Raw genomic sequence first — 21,083 nt, 5'->3', positions numbered from 1 at the left:
GAAGATTTGCGTGTGGTGGTGATGGTCAGGGGTGGGTGGGGTGGGGTGGGGTGGGGGGTACTCACCGCTGCATTCTGATCCTGAACGTATAAAACACCTTTGTTGTCATACTCCTGCCGTTTTACTGGATTGCTAAGAACTGTCAAAAACAAGAGATGTCATGAATGAAGCACCTGATGTATCATCCTTGTTTATCTCGGTTTCTAGATAGAAGGCTAAAGCAGATGCATCGTGGAAGAACATTCTTTAGCGAAAAAAATGGTTATATAAGAAACGTATTTTGACAGTCAGTGCAAAACTGCAAATAATTACATTGCGCAGTGATCAACAAATGATGGCCAGCTTTTACTACTAATGCATGCGACCACCCTCCAAGGTGTGCAACAAGTCTGGCTCAAATGTCATGACCAAATAAATCGTTTCCGCTAGTTTCTTAGTATGATCTAAATGCATAGTTTGATGGCCTGTTTGCGTGAGGCAATGACTGACTTGCCCTAAATGGACGTAGATGAGTTCCAAGAGGTTGGCTAACTGGGGATATCTTTCACTGATTTAACACAGGATGATGTGCCCCCAAGCAAGTGCAAACTGTACAACACAGAACTATTTAGTCCCTAAACAAATTTATCGCAATTTGAAACCACGCTTGACATCTTCTAACTCACGAATGGTACCAAAATTATTCTTAGTCTTATGGCAGTCATATCGTAAAACTCCACCAGGTACTGCAAAATCCAGGTAATTCAGCAGCGTCTAAATTATAAAGGGACCAAATGAACTTCCCATGTAATCTAATGCAATGTTTAGGATTACTCGTAGATGAACTCTTGCGCATTAGTACACTATCACATTTGCTATGTTCCTAATAAATTTGGATATTAGAAGCAAGCAGAAAAGAAGGGGGCAAACTGCAAGTGATTAGATGATATGCTGCTTGCACATCATGATAAAACGGTTAAAATATTATGTAGATTCTCCGAGTTGAACATGAGGATACTGAATAACTTATCAACTACCAAAGCGCACCTTGGTATGCCTCATTAATGTCCTGAAATCTGGATGTTGCCTTTTCTTCATCTTGTTTCTTGTCAGGGTGCCATTTCTACAGGAGAAAATAGTAGATTGGTCACTACGGTGAAGGCGTCAATGCGAAATACAAAAGTAAAAATTCTATAATAGAAACCTAGAAGTAGTTGCATGATGAGCAAAAAAATTAAAGCAGTGTTTCTAGGTTAAGGTTTCCTTATTGAGATTGTAACTATTGACATCAATACAGTTTCAGGTAAGCGATTTCCGTCGCAGGATTTCAGACCGCACGCTTTACGAAGGGGAAAACATGTAGAATGGCGTGCTGGGGCAAACACTGACCAGCGCAAGACGGATGTAGCTCGACCTTATTGTCTCCTCCGACGCATCATAATCAACTTCCAGTATCTTGTAGTAATCCTGCACGCGAAAATTTCGCCGTCAGCAACCTCATCCAACAGAAAAAGATTAGGGACTCGATTGGCAGCAACAGCATTCCATGAACACGATCCGCCCCCCTAAATAAAAACGCATAATCCAACAACCCGAAAAGCGGCGGGGGTTCGCGCGGCCTGCCCTAGGGGAAACCAAGCCGGCGATGAATCGAAGGGGCAGAGGCGATTCCTCACCTTGGGCTTGGCGAAGAAGGAGAAGAAGTCGAAATCGACGGGGACCTCCTCGCCCGTCCGCGCCGCCTCGTCGCCGTCCTCCCACTCCCACAACATTCCCTCGCCTCCCCTCGCCGCCCTCGCGGGGATTACCTTCGCCGCGGGTGTGGATTCCCTGGTTCCTTCCTTCCTTCCTTCCGGGGAGGGCCGTGGCGGTCTGGCAGTCGTTGGATTTCGTGGGCTCGCCGCAGCCAGGGAAGGTTCTAGATTTTTTTTCTTTTCTTTTCGCCGTCTATTTTCGTAGGGAAGACTGGAGCAGAATTTGACACGCCCGACGTGGCTCGCCAGAAGTTAGTTGGGCCTTGGCGGGCCTAGCATGGCGTGTGGATACAAGTCATCACCCATGTGATTGAGCCCATATCCAAAGCAGCATGGTGTGTAACCCCTCAAAAGAAAAGCACGGTGTGTCATATTTTTATGTCTAATTTTGACCATTGTTTTCACCGGCAAAATGTGATTTTTTTGAGAAATTTCCGGTCTATTCATCAATTGTCAAGGTAGTACCTAGAACACCAGAAGTAAGAATTACATCTAGGTCCGTAGACCACCTAGCAACGACTACAAGTACTCGAACGAGCCGAAGATGCGCCGCCGTCATCGCCCCTCCCTCATTGGAGCAGGGCAAATTTTGTTGTAGTAGACAGTCGAAAAGTTGTTGTGCTGAGACCCCATAGAAACAACGCACTAGAACAACAACCGCCGCCGCCGATGAAGAGAAGCCTAGATCGAAATGGTCCAACCTGCAAACACATATACGTAGATGAACGAAGGCGGAATCCACCGAAGAAGAAGGCCAACCGATCCCACGAGATCCGTTGGAGATAAACCACCACATGCCCTCCAACGATGCTAGAAGCATTGTCAGGGCGGGGGCTAGACGGGGAGGACCTTATTTCATTTTCAAGAAGCCCCCACCACCTCGTCTTCCTGAGCATGGCACAAACTCTAGCAAAACTAAAAACGGAGCCTTCCCGCCGGCAAGGCCCGAAATCCACCGCAGATCCAAGGACCATAGGAGAAGAAGCGGACCGGTGGCCCGGCCGACAAGAGGCAAGGAAACCCTAACTCGGAGGTCGCATGGAGGGAAACTGTTTATCTCATCCGACAACAACAAAATGTGAGTTATGTGCCATAAAAAGTATGCCATTGGATGCACATTTCAAAGTACTTTTCTAATGATGTTTTTTGACATAAACCCATATTTGTTGACCAAAATTACAAGTCAAATTTTGACACGAAAAGCGGAATGACCTTGTATTGAAAAATGGAGGGAGTAGATAAAATCAGCCTTTACATGAGTTTTCTAAAAATAATAAATTATAGGCAAGTCTTTTAAGAAATCATTGTTGCCTTCCTTATGCTTCCACCATTGGCGCATTGCGACCAATCGTTGCATCTATGGGCCCATGTCTCACTGGAGCAATCTTGTTGTAACCCACAAGCTTTAAGAATCAGCGGTCGAGAAGTCAATGATTAAGACCAAAAGAAGATAGTGACCCACGATCGGGACAAATCGCTACCAAGGAGGGCGAGAAGACAGTCTCAACTACGACCAAACAAAATAGGGGCACAAATGTGTTGGGGAACGTAGTAATTTTAAAAATTTCATACGCACATGCAAGATCATGATGATGCATAGCAACGAAAGGGGAGAGTGTCCGAAAGCGGAAGCGTTAGCACAACGCAGTTGATGTAGTCGTACGTCTTCATGATCCGACCGATCAAGTACCGAACGCACGTCACCTCCGAGTTCTGCACATGTTCAACTCGATGACGTCCCTCGAACTCCGATTCAACCGAGTGTTGAGGGAGAGTTTCGTCAGCACGACGGCGTGGTGACGATGATGATGTTCTACCGACTCAGGGCTTCGCCTAAGCACCGCTATGATATTATCGAGGTGGATTATGGTGGAGGGGGGCACCGCACACGGCTAAGAGATCAAGAGATCAATTGTTGTGTCTTCAAGGGGTGCCCCTCTCCCCGTATATAAAGGAGTGGAGGTGGGAGAGGGCCGACCCTCTCTATGGCGTACCCTAGGGGAGTCATACTCCCACCGGGAGTAGGATTCCCCTTTCCTAGTAGAACTAGGAGTCCTTCCAAGTAGTAAGAGTAGTAGACAAGGAAAGGGAAAAAGAGAAGAGAATGAAGGAGGGGGCGCCGCCCTTCCCCCTAGTCTAATTCGGACTAGGCCTTGGGGGGGCAGCCTCTCCTCTCTCTTTCCCCTAAAGCCCAATAAGGCCCATCTACTCCCCGGCGAATTCCCGTAACTCTCCGGTACTCCAAAAAATACCAGAATTACTCGAAACCTTTCCGATGTCCGAATATAGTCGTCCAATATATCGATCTTTACGTCTCGACCATTTCGAGACTCCTCTTCATGTCCCCGATCTCATCCGGGACTCCGAACTACCTTCGGTATATCAAAACACATAAACTCATAATATAACTAGCATCGAACTTTAAGCGTGCGGACCCTACGGGTTCAAGAACTATGTAGACATGACCGAGACACGTCTCCGGTCAATAACCAATAGCGGAACCTGGATGCTCATATTGGCTCCTACATATTCTACGAAGATCTTTATCGGTCAAACCGCATAACAACATACGTAGTTCCCTTTGTCATCGGTATGTTACTTGCCCGAGATTCGATCGTCGGTATCTCAATACCTAGTTCAATCTCTTTACCGGCAAGTCTCTTTACTCGTTCCATAATACATCATCCTGCAACTAACTCATTAGTTGCAATGCTTGCAAGGCTTAAGTGATGTGTATTACCGAGTGGGCCCAGAGATACCTCTTTGACAATCGGAGTGACAAATCCTAATCTCGAAATACGCCAACCCAACAAGTACCTTCGGATACACCTGTAGAGAACCTTTATAATCACTCAGTTACGTTGTGACGTTTGGTAGCACACAAAGTGTTCCTCCGGTAAACGGGAGTTGCATAATCTCATAGTCATAGGAACATGTATAAGTCATTAAGAAAGCAATAGCAACAAACTAAACGATCAAGTGCTAAGCTAACGGAATGGGTCAAATTAATCACATCATTCTCCTAATGATGTGATCCCATTAATCAAATGACAACTCTTTGTCTATGGCTAGGAAACATAACCATCTTTGATCAACGAGCTAGTCAAGTAGAGGCATACTAGTGACACTCTGTTTGTCTATGTATTCACACATGTATCATGTTTCCGGTTAATACAATTCTAGCATGAATAATAAACATTTATCATGATATAAGGAAATAAATAATAACTTTATTATTGCCTCTAGGGCATATTTCCTTCAGTCTCCCACTTGCACCAAAGTAAATAATCTAGTTCACATCTTTATGTGATTAGTTCACATCTCCATGTGACTAATACCCAAAGGGTTTACTAGAGTCTATAATCTAGTTCACATCGCTATGTGATTAACACCCAAAGAGTGATCATGTTTTGCTTGTGAGAGAAGTTTAGTCTACGGGTCTGCAACATTCAGATCTATATGTATTTTGCAAATTTCTATGTCTACAATGCTCTAAACGTAGCTACTCTAGCTAATTGCTCCCACTTTTAATATGTATCCAGATTGAGACTTAGAGTCATCTAGATCGATGTAAAATGCTTGCATCGACGTAAATCTTTACGACAAACTCTTTTATCACCTCCATATCCGAGAAATATTTCCTTAGTCTTATAAGGATAATTTTGATCGTTGTCCACTGATCTACTCCTAGATCACTATTGTACTCCCTTGCCAAAAAGATGCTAAGGTATACAATAGGACTGGTAAACAGCATAGCATACTTTATAGAACCTATGCCTGAGGCATAGGGAATGACTTATAATTCTCTTTCTATTTTCTGTTGTGGTCAGGTTTTGAGTCTTTACTCAACTTCACACCTTGCAACACAGGCAAGAACTCCTTCTTTGACTGTTCCATTTTGAACTACTTCAAAATCTTGTGAAGGTATGTACTCATTGAAATAACTTATCAAGCGTCTTGATCTATCTCTATAGATCTTGATGCTCAATGTGTAAGCAGCTTCATCGAGGTCTTTCTTTGAAAAACTCCTTTCAAAAACTCCTTTATGCATTCCAGAAAATTCTACATTCTTTCCGATCAACAATATGTCATTCACACATACATATCAGAAATGTTGTAGTGCTCCCACTCACTTTCTTGTAAATACAGGCTTCACCGCAAGTCTGTACAAAACCATATACTTTGATCACTTTATCAAAGCATATATTCCAACTCCGAGATGCTTGCACCAGTCCATAGATGGATCACTGGAGCTTGCTCACTTTGTTAGCACCTTTAGGGTCGACAAAACCTTCTGGTTGCATCATATACAACTCTTATTTTTAAGAAATCCATGAAGAATACAGTTTTGACATCCATTTGCCAGATTTCATAAAATGCGGCAACTGCTAACATGATTCGGACAAACTTTTAAGCATCGATACGAGTGAGAAAATCTCATCGTAGTCAACACCTTGAACTTGTCGAAAACACTTTGCGACAATTCAAGTTTTGTAGATAGTAACTGTCGATGTCAAAACCGGCGGATCTCGGGTAGGGGGTCCCGAACTGTGCGTCCAAGGCGGATGGTAACAGGAGGCAGGGGACACGATGTTTACCCAGGTTCGGGCCCTCTTGATGGAGGTAATACCCTACGTCCTGCTTGATTGTTCTTGATGATATGAGTATTACAAGAGTCGATCTACCACGAGATCAGAGAGGCTAAACACTAAAAGCTAGCCTATGGTATGATTGTATGTTGTCCTACGGACTAAAACCCTCCGGTTTATATAGACACCGGAGGGGGCTAGGGTTACACAAGGTCTGTTACAAAGGAGGAGATATACATATCCGTATTGCCTAGCTTGCCTTCCACTCCAAGTAGAGTCCCATCCGGACACGGGATGAAGTCTTCAATCTCGCATCTTCATAGTCCAACAGTCCGGCCAAAGGATATAGTCCGGCTGTCCGGAGACCCCCTAATCCAGGACTCCCTCAGTAGCCCATGAACTAGGCTTCAATGACGATGAGTCCGGCGCGCAGTATTGTCTTCAGCATTGCAAGGCGAGTTCCTCCTCCGAATACACCATGGAAGAGTTTGAATATGAGGATAGTGTCCGACCCTACAAAATAAGTTCCACATACCACCGTAGAGAGAATAATATTTCCACAAATCTAATCTGCTGACACGTTTTGACAACATGACATCACACCATGGCCCGGTTATTATTTGAACCGCTTTTCTCAACCAGCTCCGCACATATCGCGAGGCGGTTTTCTTGATACGTCTTGTCAAAGCAGAGATCATGTTCCCCTTATCATGGGATTCTCATCAATACGGGCGTGGGTAACCCAACCACGCCATCAATTACGGCGCCTGGGGAATAAGCGGTTTTTGCCAGGCAAGTGGGGAGACTCATCGCCTCCTCCGCCCTTATAAAGGGACAAAGATTTACTTTTTCACCCACGCCTTCTTCCTTCTCGCTTACCCATTCCCGCACACTTGAGCTCTAGCGCCCAAGCTCGCGTTCTTCTTCTCGAACCACTCCAATCATGTCCGGAGCAGGAGGCAAGACGGAGGAGAACATCAAAAAGTTACGGGAAGCCGGATACTTGGCTGCGGATATCACGCATCGGTTGCCAAATGCAGGGCAGATCGTCCCCACGCTCGAACCCCATGAGAGGGTAGTTTTTCTTAACCATTTCATCTGCGGACTGGGATTTCCTCTCCACCCGTTTGTCCGCGGGCTCATGTTCTACTACGAGCTGGATTTTCATGATCTGGCCCCCAATTTCATCCTCAACATCTCGACGTTTATCGTCGTGTGTGAGACCTTCCTCCGCATCAGGCCCCACTTCGGCCTATGGCTGAAAACCTTCAATGTCAAACCGAAGGTGGTGGGTGGACAGCAAGCAGAGTGCGGAGGCGCCATGGTGGGCAAGATGCCTAATGTCACCTGCCTCGAGGGCACCTACGTGGATACCATAAAGGGGTGGCAATCGGGGTGGTTCTACATCACCAAGCCGCGCGACTCCAACTGGGTGGCGGCCCCCAAATTTCGATCCGGAATCCCCACGCGGCTCACCTCCTGGAAAAAGAAGGGACTGTCCTAGGGTTCCGTGGTAGAGCTGACTAGACTCCAGACCTGCATCCAGAACATGACGAACAAGAAAATCAAGCTCGTCAACGTGGTCCAGGTTATGCTCTTCCGCCGGATCCTCCCGTGCCAACGACGGGCATTTGTTTTGTGGGAGTTCGACTCGGCCAAGCACCAGACGCTGTGAGAGCTCTACGACATGACGCACGAGGATGTCTGGAGGGTGCTGTTCAAGGGCGCCGAGATGTCTCCCTCCCATACCAAGGACTATGGACTCAGCGCAAAGCGCCGCGCCCATCCGGTAGGCTTTTATATCTCTCAGGGTATTTATTCGCCCTGGTTTAGTTATGTGCTGGATCTAAGCTTTCATGTCATTAACAGGACAAGACAGAGACAGCGGAGTAGCTTGATTGCCCAGCCCCCTGCCCGAAGATCCTGCAGACGCTCTTCTAACGAAGATGCTGACTCCGGCACCTTACGAGGTGCCGGAAAAGAAGGCCAAGAAGAAGGCCACGGGGACCCAAAAGGGTCTCCGGCGCAAGGTTACATCAGGCTCATCGTCCGATGACTCTGACACGCACTCCTCCCACGGAAATGAGGAGGAGGAGAAAAGCTCTCCCCCCCCCAGCCGGGGGAGACAAGAAAAGGAAGGCCGACCCATCCTGGGAGGCCGAAGGGTCCAAGACGGGAAAGACCCTCCCTCCGGACTGTGCCACGACAGCCGCCGACAGCGGCGACAAGTGGCTACCCAGGGACAAGCCCCTGGCGAAGTCGTAAGTGTCCGGACACCATAGTGCTTCATGGTATGTTTTATTGTACTGCCTTTCCTCATGCCGAACATGATTATGCAGTCCGTCCCGAGCTCATCTCGATGTACCCTCGTCGAGCGGCTCTTTGGACTCGTCAGATATGAACAACGGTTTGATAACCCACAAGTATAGGGGATCGCAATAGTTTTCGATAAGTAAGAGTGTCGAACCCAACGAGGAGCTAAAGGTAGAACAAATATTCCCTCAAGTTCTATCGACCACCGATACAACTCTACGCACGCTTGACGTTCGCTTTACCTAGAACAAGTATGAAACTAGAAGTACTTTGTAGGTGTTGTTGGATAGGTTTGCAAGATAATAAAGAGCACGTAAATAAAAAGTAGGGGCTATTTAGATTAAGAAACAATAAAGTAAATATAGCGAGTGTGGAAAAGTGGTGGTAGGAGTTGTGAAATTGCCCCTAAGCAATCGACTACTTTACTAGACCGATAGCAAGTATTATGTGGGAGAGGCCACTACTAGCATGTCATCCCTGACTTGGAATTCTATGCACTTATGATTGGTACTATTAGCAAGCGTCTGCAACTACTAATGTTCATTAAGGTAAAACCCAACCATAGCATTAAGGTATATTGGTCCCCCTTCAATCCCGTATGCATCAATTTATATGCTAGGTTGAAGCTTCTGTCACTCTTGCCCTCCAATACATAGTCCTATCAACATACAACTAACCCTAGGGTGTGATCCACGCGTGCAATCATATGATGGGCACCAAAGGACAGCAACATAACCACAAGCAAATTAAATCAATCATAGCAATTCATCAACCACCGATAGGACAACGAAAATCTACTCAGACATCATAGGATGGCAACACATCATTGGATAATAATATGAAGCATAAAGCACCATGTTCAAGTAGAGAGTACAACGGGTTGCGGGAGAGTGGACCGCTGTAGATAGAGGGGGGAAGGTGATGGAGATGTTGGTGAAGATGGCGGAGGTGTTGGTGTAGATCGCGGTGATGATGATGATGGCCACGGCAGCGTTCCGGCGCCACCGGAAGAGAAGGGGAGAGGGGGCCCCTTCGTCTTCTTCTTCCATGACCTCCTCCCTAGATGGGAGAAGGGTTTCCCCTCTGGTCCTTGGCCTCCATGGCATGGGAGGGGCGAGAGCCCCTCCGAGATTGGATCTGTCTCTCTGTCTCTCTCTGTTTCTACGTTCCCAGATTCTTCCCTTTCACCGTTTCTTATATTCCCGGAGATCCGTAACTCCGATTGGGCTGAAATTTTAGCACGATCTCTATCTAGATATTAGCTTTCTTCGGCGAAAGAAGGGCACCAACTGCCTTATGGTCGGCCCACAAGGGTCAGGGGCGCGCCCAGGGGGGCAGGCGCGCCCCCCTGCCTCGTGGCAACCTCGGGCACCGTCTCGCGTGGATTTTTCTTCCCAAAAATCATATATATTCCAAAAAAATATCCGTTAGTTTTTATCCTGTTTGGACTTCGTTTGATATGGATATTCTGCGAAACAAAAAACATGCAACAAACAGGAACTGACACTGGGCACTGGATCAATATGTTAGTCCCAAAAATAGTATAAAAAGTTGTCAAAAGTATATGAAAGTTGTAGAATATTGGCATGGAACAATCAAAAATTATAGATACGACAGAGACGTATCAGCATCCCCAAGCTTAATTCCTGCTCGTCCTCGAGTAGGTAAATGATAAAAAATTGATGTGGAATGCTACCTAGCATAATCTTGATCACATATCTAATCATGGCATGAATATTAAGATACGAGTGATTCAAAGCAATAGTCTATCATTTGACATAAAAACAATAATACTTCAAGCCCACTAATAAAGCAATCATGTCTTTTCAAAATAACAAGGCCAAAGAAAGTTATCCCTACAAAATGATATAGTCTGGCTATGCTCCATCTTCACCACACAAAATATTCACATCATGCACAACCCCGATGACAAGCCAAGCAATTGTTTCATACTTTTGACGTTCTCAAACCTTTTCAACTTTCACGCAATACATGAGAGTGAGCCATGGATATAGCACTATGGGTGGAATAGAATGGTGGTTGTGGAGAAGACAAAAAGGAGAAGATAGTCTCACATCAACTAGGCGTATCAACGGGCTATGGAGATGCCCATCAATAGATATCAATGTGAGTGAGTAGGGATTGCCATGCAACGGATGCACTAGAGCTATAAGTGTATGAAAGCTCCAACTGAAACTAAGTGAGTGTGCATCCAACTTGCTTGCCCATGAAGACCTCGGGCATTTGAGGAAGCCCATCATCGGAATATACAAGCCAAGTTCTATAATGAAAATTCCCACTAGTATATGAAAGTGATAACTCAAGAAACTCTCTATATGAAGAACATGGTGCTACTTTGAAGCACAAGTGTGGAAAAAGGATAGTAGCACTGCCCCTTCTCTCTTTTTCTCTCATTTTTTTGGTGGGCTTCTTTGGCCTCTTTTTTTATTTGGGCTTCTTTGGCCTATTTTATTTTTTTTGTAAAGTCCGGAGTCTCATCCCGACTTATGGGGGAATCATAGTCTCCATCATCCTTTCCTCACGGGGGCAATGCTCTAATAATGATGATCATCACACTTTTATTTACTTACAACTCAATATTACAACTCGATACTAGAACAAAGATATGACTCTATATGAATGCCTCCGGCGGTGTACCGGGATGTGCAATGATCTAGCGTAGCAATGACATCAAAAAACGGACAAGCCATGAAAACATCATGCTAGCTATCTTACGATCATGCAAAGCAATATGATAATGAATGCTCGAGTCATGTCTATGATGATGGTGTAAGTTGCATGGCAATATATCTCGGAATGGCTATGGAAATGCCATGATAGGTAGGTATGGTGGTTGTTTTGAGGAAGGTATATGGTGGGTTTATGGTACCGGCGAAAGTTGCGCGGTACTAGAGAGGCTAGCAATGGTGGAAGGGTGAGAGTGCGTATAATCCATGGACTCGACATTAGTCATAAAGAACTCACATACTTATTGCAAAAATTTATTAGTCATCAAAACAAAGTACTACGCGCATGCTCCTAGGGGGATAGATTGGTAAGAAAAGACCATCGCTCGTCCCCGACCGCCACTCATAAGGAAGACGATCAATAAATAAATCATGCTCCGACTTCGTTACATAACGGTTCACCATACGTGCATGCTATGGGAATCACAAAATTCAATACAAGTATTTCTACAATCCACAACTACCCACTAGCATGACTTTAATATCACCATCTTTATATCGCAAAACTATTGCAAGGAATCAAACACATCATATTCGGTGATCTACAAGTTTTATGTAGGATTTTATGACTAACCATGCGAATGACCAGTTCCTGTCATCTCTCTAAATAGATATAAGTGAAGCAAGAGAGTTTAATTCTTTCTACAAAAGATATGCCCACGCTCTAACAAATATAAGTGAAGCAAAAGAGCATTCTACAAATGGCGGTTTTCTATGTGAAGAGAAACAGGCAATCTAAACTTCAAATGATATAAGCGAAGCACATGAAGCATTCTATAAAGCCATACTCAAAAGATATAAGTGAAGTGCAATGAGAATTCTATAAATCAACCAAGGACTATCTCATACCAGCATGGTGCATAAAATAAAAATGAGAACTAAATGCAAAATACGCTCCAAGATCTGCACATATCACATGAATGAAACGAATCCGAAAACATACCGATACTTGTCAAAGAAAGAGGGGATGCCTTCCGGGGCATCCCCAAGCTTAGACGCTTGAGTCTCCTTGAATATTTACTTGGGGGGTGCCTAGGGCATCCCCAAGCTTGAGCTCTTGCCTCTCTTCCTTCTTCTCACATCGAGACCTTCTCGATCATCGAACACTTCATCCACACAAAACTTCAACAGAAAACTCGGTAAGATCCGTTAGTATAATAAAGCAAATCACTACTCTAAGTACTGTTGCAAACCAATTCATATTTTGTTTTTGCATTGTTTCTACTGTAATATAAATTTTTCATGGCTAAATCCACTGATATGAATCGATAGTTTCATCAAAACAAGCAAACTATGCATCAAAAACAGAATCTGTCTAAAACAGAACAGTCTGTAATAATCTGAACATTCACCATACTTCTGATACTTGAAAAATTCTACCAAAATTAGGAAAAATAAACAATTGTATAGGAAGACATTGCAAAAAGAATCAGAACCATTTAACGTTCCAACTAAAAATGTAAAATCGCGCACTACAGCCAAAGTTTCTGTCCTGCACCGTACAAACCATCAAGCAAATGTAAACATCCTAAAGGAAAACCTTGGCACATTATTTTTATAATACAATAGAATTGTACAAGGGGATAATTATTTTTATTGAAAAGTTTCTGTAATCAAGATTCACAAAGTTTTCGTGAGCATGAACAAAATTCAAGGCTAGCTCCCACTTCAACAATGCTTATCTTTCTCACTTTTGCTTTCCTTTTTGAAAAAGTTTTGGGTTCCCCTCTTTATTTTTGTTGTTTTTAAACTATATGAAAGCACTCAACAGAAATAAATGACTCTCTAAAACTTCCGGGTTGTCTCCCTGGCAGCGCTTTCTTTAAAGTCATTAAGCTAGGCATATAGTGCTCAAGTAATGGATCCACCTGGATCCCAAGGTATATCAAAGCCAATTTTAATTAACAATGTTTTGTAATTTAGTGGTGAGCACAAGGTAACATATATCATGTAATGACGAAGTCTAACTCTCTTCCTATGCATCGACATGTCATAAAAGAACAATTCATGCACACAAAGTAAAGGCCAATGCATAGTATAAATAGTTTATTGCAATTTTATCATATTGGAAACATAGAGAGGTGGAGATATAGTTCCTCTCTCATAATAATTGCATGTAGGAGCAGCAAGCACATGCATATTATATTCATCAAAATCATCATGTGTAGTAGTAAAAGGCAACCCATCAATATAATCCTTAATAGGTGCAAACTTCTCCGATATAGTGTAGTTGGGAGAATTCGAAAAGATAATAGGACTATCATGCGTGGGTGCAATAGCAACAACTTCATGTTTAACATAAGGAACTATAGCAAGTTCATCTCCATAAGCATAATTCATATTGGCATCTTGGACACAAGCATAGCAAGCATCATCAAAAAGGGATATTTCAAAACAATCAACGGGATCATAACAATCATCATAGCAATCATCCTCCGGTAAGCACGAAGGAAATTAAACAATGTATGAGTTGAAGACTTACTCTCATTAGAAGGTGGGCACGGGTAGCTAATCCGCTCCTCCTCCTTGTGTTCTTCGCTCTCCTCCTCATCTTTTTCATCCAATGAGCTCACAGTTTCATCAATTTCTTCTTCCATAGACTCCTGCAAAATATTAGTCTCTTCTTGGACAGCGGAGGAGACCTCGATGTATGGTTTAACATAGGCATTAGAAGAATAATTCTCATAACAATAGTTAAGTATGGCAAAATATTCCCTCAAGTATAGGGGATCGCAATGGCGCCAGAAAAAGGTCTTGATAACCCACAAGTATAGGGGATCGCAACAGTTTTCGATAAGTAAGAGTGTCGAACCCAACGAGGAGCTAAAGGTAGAACAAATATTCCCTCAAGTTCTATCGATCACCGATACAACTCTACGCACGCTTGCCGTTCGCTTTACCTAGAACAAGTATGAAACTAGAAGTACTTTGTAGGTGTTGTTGGATAGGTTTGCAAGATAATAAAGAGCATGTAAATAAAAATTAGGGGCTATTTAGATTAAGAAACAATAAAGTAAATATAGCGAGTGTGGAAAAGTGGTGGTAGGAGTTGTGAAATTGCCCCTAAGCAATTGACTAATTTACTAGACCGATAGCAAGTATTATGTGGGAGAGGCCACTACTAGCATGCCATCCCTGACTTGGAATTCTATGCACTTATGATTGGAACTATTAGCAAGCGTCCGCAACTACTCACGTTCATTAAGGTAAAACCTAACCATATCATTAAGGTATATTGGTCCCCCTTCAATCCCGTATGCATCAATTTCTATGCTAGGTTGAAGCTTCTGTCACTCTTGCCCTCCAATACATAGTCCTATCAACATACAACTAACCCTAGGGTGTGATCCACGCGCGCAATCATATGATGGGCACCAAAGGACAGCAACATAACCACAAGCAAATTAAATCAATCATAGCAATTCATCAACCACTGATAGGACAATGATACGTCTCCAATGTATCTATAATTTTTGTTTGCTCCATGCTATATTATCTACTGTTTTGGATGTTTATGGGCTTTATTATACACTTCTATATAATTTTGGGACTAACCTATTGAGAGAGTCCTGGATTAGGGGGTGTTCGGATAGCCGGACTATACCTTCAGCCGGACTCCTGGACTATGAAGATACAAGATTGAAGACTCCGTCCCGTGTCCGGAAGGGACTTTCCTTGGCGTGGAAGGCAAGCTTGGCGATATGGATATGTAGATCTCCTACCATTGTAACCGACTCTATGTAACCCTAACCCTATCCGGTGTCTATATAAACCGGAGGGTTTTAGTTCGTAGGACAACATACACATCAACAATCATACCATAGGCTAGCTTCTAGGGTTTAGCCTCTTCGATCTCGTGGTAGATCTACTCTTGTACTACCCATATCATCAATATTAATCAAGCAGGAAGTAGGGTTTTACCTCCATCGAGAGGGCCCAAACCTGGGTAAAACTTCGTGTCCCTTGCCTCCTGTTACCATCCGGCCTAGACGCACAGTTCGGGACCCCCTACCCGAGATCCGCCGGTTTTGACACCGGCATTGGTGCTTTCATTGAGAGTTCCTCTGTGTCATCGCCGTCAGGCTCGATGGCTCCTACGATCACCAATAACAATGCAGTCCAGGGTGAGACCTTCCTCCCCGGACAGATCTTCGTCTTCGGCGGCTTCGCATTGCGGGCCAATCCACTTGGCCATCCGGAGCAGATCAAAAGCTACGCCCCTGGCCGTCAGGTCAGATTTGGAAGTTTAAACTACACGACTGACATCCGCGGGGACTTGATCTTCGACGGATTCGAGCCACTGCCGAGCGCGCCGCACTGTCCCAACGAGCATGATCTAGCTCTGCCGCTGAACAGTGCCCTGGAGGCCGCACCCGCATCGGCTTCGACCCTTAATTCGGAGCCAACCGCGCCTATCAAGGATGGGTGGTTGGACGCCGCCTCGGGGGCTGCAATCCCAACGACGATTGAGCCGAACACCAGCCCCGCACTCCGCGAGACTCGTGACTCCAAATAGCCGGACTCCTCTCCAGACCCCGAACCCTCCGCGCCCCTGCCGATCGAATCCGATTGGGCGCCGATCATGGAGTTTACTGCCGCGAACATCTTCCAGCACTCGCCTTTCGGCGATATTCTGAAGACACTAAAGTCTCTCTCTTTATCAGGAGAGCCCTGGCCGAACTACGTCAGCAAGGTTGGGGTACGGACGATGAAGAAATTCAAAGCCCACCCACCACCCACTTTGTAGCCACTGTCGACGATTTAACCGACATGCTCGACCTCGACTCCGAAGACATCGACGGTATGGACGCCGATGAAGGAGATGATGAAGAACCGGCGCCTATTGGGCCCTGGAATGCCACCTCGTCATATGACGTATACATGGTGGACGCACCAAAAGATGACGACGAGGAGCGGAAGGACGCACCGAAGGCTTGTTCCCTCGAAAAGCAGTCAAAGCAGCGACGCAAGCGCCGCCCCAAATCCCGCCTCGACAGAAATAGCGATCACACAGACCCAGCGCTGGAGCAGGGCGAACCGCTGCCGCACAACGGCAATCCGGATAATCAAACCGAACAAACAAATCCTATCAAGGATAATGGTCCAGACGATATAACGCCGAACAGGTACCCGGAGCAGCAGACTGCCCGTAAAAGGCTTGTTGCCACCGCGAGGAGTCTGAAAAAACAGAAGCAAAGGCTCAAGGCCGCGCAAGACACACTTCAAATCAGATGGAGTAAAATACTCAACACAGCAGCAAGGTACGGTGACAATCGCCCCTACAAGAGCTACCCAAAGCGGAAGCCGCTACCCGAATTCGATGAGGAGGCCTCAGACCCCCCACAATCAAATATCAAAGCAGCCAGCTGGTCGGATAGACGACCCCTCTACCAACACAGAGCGGCATACAACGCCGCTCACCATACAACACGCAACCAATGCGAGGGCTCGCACCCAAAGGACGGTGCAACAAGATCCATCTATGGACCACGCAAGCGCGCCCCAACATGCAATGCAACACAATAAACATCCGAACAACGCGGTACACCCAGCTATAGGGGTGCCGCACACCCCCTATGTTTCACCGATGAGGTGCTGGACCATGAATTTCCAGAGGGATTCAAGCCCGTAAACATAGAGGCATACGACGGAACAACAGACCCTGGGGTCTGGATTGAGGACTACATCCTTCATATTCATATGGCTCAAGGAGATGATCTCCACGCCATCAGGTACCTACCCCTCAAGCTCAAAGGGCCAGCTCGTCACTGGCTCAAAGGCCTCCCTGAAAGCTCCATTGGAAGATGGGAAGAGCTCGAAGACGCCTTTCGGGCAAATTTTCAAGGGACGTATGTCCGACCTCCGGATGCGGACGATTTGAGTCATATAACTCAACAGCCCGGAGAGTCAGCCCAAAATCTTGGGAACAGGTTTCTTAGTAAAAAGAACCAGATTGTCGACTGTCCGGACGCCGAAGCCTTAGCAGCTTTCAAGCATAGCGTCCGTGACGAATGGCTCGCCAGACACCTCGGCCAAAATAAGCCGAGAACGATAGCCGCATTAACAAACCTCATGACCCACTTTTGCGTGAGGAAGGACAGCTGGCTAGCCAGATGCAGCACCAGCGACCCCAGTACATCTGAAGTTTGAGATAGAAACGGGAAATCACGGCGCAACAACAATAACAAACGCCGAAATAAAGAAGACAGCACGAAGGGCACGGCAGTAAATGCCGGATTCAAAAGCTCTCGGCTAGGCCAAAAGTTGCCCTCTAAAGGCACCAGGGACGAACTGTCCAGCCTCAATAAAATTCTAGACCAAGTATGTCAGATTCATAGTACCCCTGGTAAACCTGCTAATCATACCCACAGAGAATGTTGGGTCTTCAAGCAGTCCGGCAAGCTCAACGCCGTACACAAGGGGGAGGATACACCAAGTGAAGACGAGGACGAGCCCCCCAAGCAAGACACGGGGGAACAAAAGCAATTTCCACCAGAAGTCAAAACAGTAAACATGTTACACGTAATCAAGGGAAAAAACAATACGGCACTCCTAGGAAAGTATACCCAAGTGCCTATCACCACGAAGTCCTGCCACTAGTCATCTCAACCGATCATTTTCGACCATCACGATTACTCAGCAAGTATCCGACACGCAGGATGGGCTGCCCTAGTATTAGACCTAGTAATTGGCGGATATCACTTCACAAAGGTCTTGATGGACGGCGGCAGTAGCCTAAACCTAATATATCAGGATACAATCCGCGGGATGGGGCTAGACCCAACACAAATTCGCCATAGCAATACTACCTTTAAAGGAGTAACGCCAGGCCCAGGGGCTTGTTGTACGGGCTCCCTCCTACTACAAGTTACATTCGGCTCCCCTGATAACTTCTGTCGCGAGCATTTAACTTTCCAAATTGCTCCGTTTCAAAGTGGCTATCAAGCACTGCTCGGACGCGAAGCTTTCGCTCGCTTTAACGCAATACCACACTACGCCTCCCTCACACTCAAGATGCCTGGTCCATGTGGCATCATTACATTACATGGAAATATCAAGCGATCTCTGCGCGCCGAAGAGAGTGAGGCTGCCTTAGCCGCCGCACACTAAAGGCGCCCGGACAAACGAAAGCATCCAAAAACATTGTCAAGACCTCAGATACAACTAATCAAGTCCGGCGCCGCTATTTATACGGAAATAAGTGGTCACACCCCTATTTGTTAATACAAGGGGCTCAACGCGCGTAGACAAGTGGCAATTTCTTATAATCTTGAATTATACATGGTTTCTTTAAAAACTATCCTTTTGCACGACAACTTTTTCACTTAACTTCCTCTCTTTTACAGACGATCATCATGCTACACCCGTCCAGGATACGGCACAACGGAGACACAGGCGCAGACGTGCAGCAGGGACCCGCTCCAAGGATTCTTTTTAGATTAAGACCCTGCGTAAACCTTTTTTACTGTCTCTTGTTGATACATATCCACCGTTGAGAAGGATGTTGACGTCTTGGCATGTGGCCACACCAGAACAATGCACGTACCTGGACACACGGGGCTTCTTAAAAAGGCCACTATTTAGGCCCAGTTTATACCACAAAGACCGAATACCTTAGGGAGTATTCGGCATCGCGAGTTTGGCCCTATATGCATCAGCTCTGAATCATTGTCTTTGGTCAAATGTTGGGTTTGCCTGGCTCCTGTGTTTTGGTGCCTTACGTTCCGCCTTGCCGGCTAAGGTAGCACCAGGAGAACTACTGCGATTGTGCCCTGGTTCATCCGGACGAGCACCTCAGTAGAGAAAGCCGAAAACTGACTGTCATGATATAGCGTGAGACTGGTCAACCACTCGATGACCTGTGGGAATGTTAGAATTCCTCCGCCTTAACGAAGGGCCGTTTCCCGGCCAGGCATGTACGCACCCCGAGATCGGGAGAGTGCGGAGCCACCAGGGGCTATCTAGTAGCCCCACTGTCAAACTCCCATGGCTAAGTGAAAGTGCTAAAGCATTATAGTCCGGTTGCCTCGCTCGCTCCGCTATCACCTCCTTAATAGGACCAAGACGTTGGGTTAAGTGTGAATGCGTGTTTTTGCGAGCACCTCCGCATTATATGCGTGAGGGCTGAAGCCGACGGCTGCAATCTTGCAGGTTATACACATGTATACATAAACGGCCGCCCAGGAGGCATCATATTACTTTCAGGCAAAAGTATAAAAATAGCCTTATAAAAATTTATAAAAGCATTTCGCTTACAATGAGATTACATATCACTCAAACATAATATTTTTTAAGCACTGGGTCTCTATCAAACGGGCACCCTCAAGAACTTCTTCAAAGTAGTGCTCGGCAGCCTTTCGACCTATAGCCGAATCCCGCGCTGCAACATTGGTAGCATCCATCTCCGCCCAGTATGCCTTAACACGGCAAAGGCCATCCGTGCGCCCTCTATGCACGCCGACCTCCTCATCGCATTAATGCGCGGCACCACATCAAGGACCTGCTGCACCAAGCCGAAATAGTTGTTCGGTTTTGACCTTCCCGGCCATAGCTGATCCACAACAGACCTCATAGAGAGTCCGGACAACCTATTTAGTTTGGCCCATTCGGCTAATTGGTTAGTCAATGAAAGTGGACGCTCGGGAGAATGGAATTGTCTCCAAAACAGGTGGTCTACTCCACGGTCTGTCTGACCCTGGAAGTACTTGGCCGCATCGGCAGCGCTCTTCGCCAAATCCATATACACATCCTCCGAACTCCACAGCCGATCCAGAGGGGCATACCGTGGATCTACGAATTTCCTCCGCAACATAAAGGATTTCCCAGCTACAATATCCCCGGCTTCCCGCAGCTCCTCCTTCTTTGCCCTCATAGCAGAGCGGAGATCCTTTTTCGTCGCAGCAGCCTTCTCAAGATTCGATGCCTTCGCTTGGTTTTCCTTTTCAAGAACCCGGCAACGGTCGGCGGCGGCTTTTAATTCTATAGCCATCTTGGCCATCTTGTCTCGGGTCTCGCCATGCGCGGCCTTCTTGGCTTGCAACTCTTCGGCCGCCTTCACAGCAGCCGCATTACCCAACCTCGCTTGTTCCTTGGCTCGGGCAAGTTTTGCCCGCAAGGCTTCAACAGTGGCAGCTCCATCTGCAGTCACAACATATTAAAGATATTGGCATCATGCTGCTCTTCCTATGTGGCATTTACCAGATATTCACACTTACCCTATGCCTCGTCAAGCCTTTTGTTCACAAGCTCGATGTCGGCGTCTGCCGCATCCAACTACCGCTCTAAATGGGCAAACTCGCTAGTCCGGCTAGCCACCGGAGCTTCCATCACCTGCACATAGAGGCAGTATGGTTATTTCCTGGGAATATGATCCTCTGTTTGTCGTCGTTTCCGACGACAACCAGAGTCTCAGGGGCTACTATCTACACAGGGCACACTTAGCATGTGCAGGATTGTCATACATTCTTTTACGTACCTCAAAGCCTGTCAGTAGACTTCATAAAAGCTTCATGCAATCCACTTTCGGCGGACGATATTCTCTCCATCACCGTATTCATCATCACACGGTGTTCATCTGAGATGGCTGCCCGCCCCATCAACTCCCTCAGAACATCCGATCGCACACTAGACGGTGCCGGACTCTTTTTTTTGCTCTCTTCGGGAGCCGGACACTGGGAGCTTCGAGGGTCAATGGGATTATC

The 21,083-nt window shown here is 46.0% G+C and overlaps 1 protein-coding gene across 1 annotated transcript in view; it reads right to left on the bottom strand.

Annotated features, from left to right (window-relative positions):
- Nucleotides 1-1,936, bottom strand: part of LOC123128438 (dnaJ homolog subfamily B member 3) — a 2,650-nt gene extending 714 nt beyond the window's left edge. Inside the window, exons 1-4 of the mRNA XM_044548436.1 lie at nucleotides 1,656-1,936; nucleotides 1,369-1,446; nucleotides 1,027-1,102; nucleotides 66-139 (exon numbers count right to left, since the gene is read on the bottom strand). Coding sequence (XP_044404371.1) covers nucleotides 66-139; nucleotides 1,027-1,102; nucleotides 1,369-1,446; nucleotides 1,656-1,751 — 324 coding nt within the window. The 5' untranslated portion in view covers nucleotides 1,752-1,936. The remainder of the gene's footprint in view (nucleotides 1-65; nucleotides 140-1,026; nucleotides 1,103-1,368; nucleotides 1,447-1,655) is intronic.
- Nucleotides 1,937-21,083: the final 19,147 nt, after the last annotated feature.

Source organism: Triticum aestivum, chromosome 6A (genome assembly GCF_018294505.1).
Source record: "Triticum aestivum cultivar Chinese Spring chromosome 6A, IWGSC CS RefSeq v2.1, whole genome shotgun sequence".
Lineage (NCBI taxonomy): Eukaryota > Viridiplantae > Streptophyta > Magnoliopsida > Poales > Poaceae > Triticum > Triticum aestivum.
Note: the sequence above shows the minus strand (reverse complement) of the source record. Positions and strands in the feature narration are given on the sequence as shown.